Source organism: Mandrillus leucophaeus, unplaced genomic scaffold, assembly GCF_000951045.1.
Source record: "Mandrillus leucophaeus isolate KB7577 unplaced genomic scaffold, Mleu.le_1.0 Scaffold252, whole genome shotgun sequence".
Classification (NCBI taxonomy): Eukaryota; Metazoa; Chordata; class Mammalia; order Primates; family Cercopithecidae; genus Mandrillus; species Mandrillus leucophaeus.
In genome coordinates this window covers 958323-962666 of record NW_012102610.1, presented here as the reverse complement: position 1 = coordinate 962666, position 4344 = coordinate 958323, and the positions used below count along the sequence as shown (strand labels likewise).

The 4344-nt window shown below is 46.6% G+C and overlaps 2 protein-coding genes across 4 annotated transcripts in view; one reads left to right on the top strand and one right to left on the bottom strand.

Moving 5' to 3' along the window:
* LOC105542212 (intraflagellar transport protein 122 homolog) overlaps positions 1 to 4164 on the bottom strand; it is a 12418-nt gene extending 8254 nt beyond the window's left edge. The window contains 3 exon segments of the mRNA XM_011983650.1: positions 522 to 660; positions 817 to 1008; positions 4003 to 4164. Coding sequence (XP_011839040.1) covers positions 522 to 660; positions 817 to 1008; positions 4003 to 4164 — 493 coding nt within the window.
* Positions 4045 to 4344, top strand: part of RPL32 (ribosomal protein L32) — a 6644-nt gene continuing 6344 nt past the window's right edge. Inside the window, exon 1 of one of the 3 annotated variants that reach the window (XM_011983606.1) lies at positions 4045 to 4111. The gene's annotated coding sequence lies outside the window, so the exon portion shown is untranslated. The remainder of the gene's footprint in view (positions 4112 to 4344) is intronic. The other 2 variants (XM_011983609.1, XM_011983608.1) reach the window with 2 other exon arrangements.

Sequence of the window (4344 nt, the reverse complement as noted above, 5' to 3'; positions counted from 1 at the left end):
AGACTGAGGTCTTAGGGCTTGGAATGACTATGCTAGGCCTGGAACCCTGATCTTCTGACTAAGCCTGTGCCAATCCAATTCCACTGCTCATCTCTGGCAGAAGGACCCAGCAGGAGGCAAGTGGAGACTGGGCTGAGGGAGAAGCACCCCTGAGTGACTTTGACAAGAAAGGATAAAGGTCCACAAAGACCCATGTAGGTCAATCACCTGGCTCCAACCTGTCATAAATCATCCTCCCTCACTCAGGAAATTCATGTACTCCTTGAAATTATGTGCAAAATTCTGAGTTGGTACATTTTTCAGAGAGGGTTTATTGCTTTCATGAAATCCTCAAGGAGATTGGCATCCCTAGTTCCCCCACCAAAAAAAAAAAAAAAACACTCCAAGACATAGACCCAGTGGCTAACATGTTTTCAAAAGGCCAAGGAGAAACCTTTCCTGTCATTTCAAGTGCCCTGTCACCAGTCCTTTCCATCTGCTTCCACCTGTCCCTCTTCCCAAGGTCTAGACCTGCTTCTCACCTTTCTGCTCAGTAATCAGGTGCTGCACAATGACGTCAGTCATGCTATCCCTGTAGGCATAGCAGTCCTTGTAGAGCCCATGGACTGTGCTGAAAATAAGCTGGTAGAAGGAAATGGTGCCGTCCTGGCAGCCGACCACCTGCAGGGTGACAGAACTGTCAATTCCCAGCTTTCTGGAGAGAGTCTGCACTCCCATTTGTCAGACACAAACCCCAGTGATATGTCTCTCGAGACATGGCGGCTGCTCAGTGCCTCTTCAAGCCATGGCCCCACAGAACAAACTTCCTCTTCTTACCACATAGTTGGAATCCGGTTCCACTTGACACGTCCACACCCAGGAGTTCTGCTCCCCAACAGTCCCAAGCCGCACTCCATGCTTGGTGAAAAGAGATACTTGCTTGTCTGAACCCCCCAGCAAAATGTACTCCCCTTTAGTAAAGTAGCTGATGCAGCAGGGGTCAAAGTTCAGTGCCCGATCCTTCCCAATCTGAGGAAAAAGAACACACACCAAGGGAAAAACCATTTCCGAATCCATAACCATTGCAATACAATTAAGGGCTTTTCTCGCCAACTTTAATGGAGGGAGTTGGGAAGACGGAGAGCTGACCAGTCTTTTCTCCTGTGTCATCCCACGGTGAACAGGGGCCTCTCTGCCTCTCCATCTCCCTACTCCCCAACCACACAGCCCAATCCTCAGCTCCTAGAGTCAGTGGCACCTCCCCTAGGCCCACCCAAGTGCTCCAGGAGTGCAGGAGCGTGTCAGGGCTCCTCAGCCAAGATGGAGACTGGATGGTTTGGCTCCCAAAGGCCTCCCTCCTCTGCACATATAGTTATTGCTGTGGCTCAATGGGTCCCCTCAGCTTCTTTTTTCCATCTCTTTTTAAAAAGTATTTTGCAGGCCGGGTGCGGTGGCTCTTGCCTGTGATCTCAGCACTTTGGGAGGCCGAGGCTGGCGGATCACGAGGTCAGGAGATTGAGACCACCCTGGTTAACACAGTGAAATCCCATCTCTACTAAAAAATACAAAAAAATTAGCCAGGCGAGGTGGCGGGCACCTGTAGTCCCAGCTGCTCGGGAGGCTGAGGCAGGAGAATGGTGTGAATCCGGGAGGCAGAGCTTGCAGTGAGCCGAGATTGCGCCACTGCACTCCAGCCTGGGTGACAGAACGAGACTCCATCTCAAAATAAATAAATAAATAAGTCTTTTACAAAGCTGATTTTATTCAGTTGAAAGATTGTCCTTTTTTCTGCAACTATGCCCATACTATTACTCTTTATAACAACTTTTTTGAGATGTAGTTCACATAGTGTACAATTCACCCATTTAAAGTGTATGATTGCCAGGCGCAGTGGCTCACACCTATAATCCCAGCACTTTGGGAGGCCGAGGCAGGTGGATCACTGGAGGTTAGGAGTTCGAGACCAACCTGGCCAACATGGTGAAACCCTGTCTCTACTAAACATACAAAAATTAGCTGGGTGTGGTGGTGGGTACCTGTAATCCCAGCTACTTGGGAGGCTAAGGCAGGACAATCGCTTAAACCCAGGAGGCGGAGGTTGCAGTGAGCCGAGATCACACCATTGCACTGCAGCCTAGGTGACAAGAGTGAAACTCTGTCTAAAAAAAAAAAATAGTGTACATGTCTTTCAGTATAGTCACTGAATTGTGCAATCATCGTCACCATCTAATTCTAGAACTTTTCCATCACCCCAAAGTAAACCCCATTAGTAGTCTATCCCAATTCCTCCTTCTCTTCAGCCCTGGCAACGACTAACATACTTTCTGTCTCTAAGGATTTGCCTATTCTGGATAACTCATATAAATGGAGACATACAATATGTGGCCTTTTGTGTCTGGTTCATCCATGTTGTAGCATGTACTGGTACTTCCTTGTTTTTCATTGCTGAATAATATTCCATTGAATGACAGATGATATTTTATTTATCCATTCGTCAGTTGATGGACATTTGGTTTGTCTCTACATTTTGGCTATTATGAATAAGGCTGTTGTGATTATTCATGTACAAGTTTTTGTGTGGACATATGTTTTCATTTCTCCTGAGCATATACCTGAAAGTGGACTTGCTGGGCATATAGTAATTCTATGTTTAACATTTTGAGGAATTGCTATTCATTTCCAAAGTGACTGCACCATTTCATATTTGCACTAGCACTGTACGGAGATTCCCATTTCTCCGTCCTAGTGAGTGTGAAATGGTATCTCATTGCAATTCCAGTTTGTATTTCCCTGATGGCTAATGATGTAGATCATCATTTCATGTGTTCATTGGCCAGAGAAATGTCTATTTGGATTCTTTACCCATTTTTCAATTGGGTTATTTGTCTTTATAGGTTTGTTGTTGTTGTTGAGACGGAGCCTTGCTCTGTCACCCAGGCTGGAGTGCAGTGGCATTATCACAGCTCACTGTAGTCTAGAACTCCTGGGCGCTCACGTGATCGTCCCAGCTCAGCCTCTCGAGTAACTGGGACTACAGGCATGTGCCACCAGCCCTAGCTAATTATTTTATTTTTGTAGACACAGAGTCTTACTATGTTGCCTAGGCTGGTCTTGAACTCCTGGGCTCAAGCAAATCTCCCGCCTCAGACTCCCAAAGTATTGGAATTACAGGTGTGAACCATAGTGCTCTGCCAATTTTCACAATAATCTTAAATGCAAAAGCTAAGCAAAACGAATTAAGAGTAACTTTAAAAACTAGGCAGTCTGGGAGGCAGTGGCTGCAGTGAGCCGTGAGATGGCGCCTTTGCATTACAGCCTAGGTGACAGAGGGAGACTCTGTCTAAAAAAAACAAAAAACAAAACAAAACAAACAAACAAAAAACAACTAGGCAGTAGCTCGTGCCTGTAATCCTAGCTACTCAGGAGGCTGAGGCGAGAGGATCGTTTGAGCCCAGGAGTTCGAGACCAGTCTGGGCAACAAAGTGAGACCTCATCTCCAAAAAAATGAACAAACAAAAACTAGGCCATTTAGCATAATGGTTAGGGCATGGAGTTTGGAGTCAAGTCTCCAAATTTCACCTTCCACATATGCAAAATGGAGACATAATAGGGGTACGTTATAGAATTGTGGTAGGCATAGTGAACTCCATCGCATGTTAGCTATCATAGTTTCGTTACTATTTACTGTCTAAATTCGGTGAGGAAATTATTAGGAAGTCTCTGTCTTGTTCTCTTCTGACCACTAAGAGGCGCACTTCGGAGTAGAAGAAACGCGGGCGGAAATAGCCCAAAAGCGGATTGGCTTCAACTTCTGGCGGAAGTAAGTGCCTCTCTCCACCAGGTCTTATTAGCTCAGAAAGAATTCCAAATTTCTACGTAGACCCAAGGATAGGTAGAATATATTTTTCAGTCATATGCCTAGATATTACGGTCTATTAAAACATGTATACTCAGAATTTTTTGCGGCATTATTTTTTGACGTGTCTTTATTTTATTTGAAAGAGCCGAACCGGAAGTGCTTGCCTTTTCCCTGCCAGGACCCAGGGGGTTACGTCCCATCAGCCCTTGCGTGCCACTGTCCCTTCTCTCTTCCTCGGCGCTGCCTACGGAGGTGGCAGCCATCTCTTCCTCGGTAAGTCTTAATCCGTGGCCATCTGCATTCCTGCGGGATTCATCTGGCCCCATTGCCCAGTGGTGCGGGGGCCTCCCCTTCGGCGCGGTAGTGGCTGTGGGTATTGTTATTGTCAGCTTACTGGGGCGTGTACAGGAGCAGAACGAAGCAGCCCGGGTTGATGGGGCTTTGCGTCCCAGAGCCTCCTGCTCTCCGCTTGTAGTCAGAGCTGCGGGCTGCTTGTTTGTTCCTTG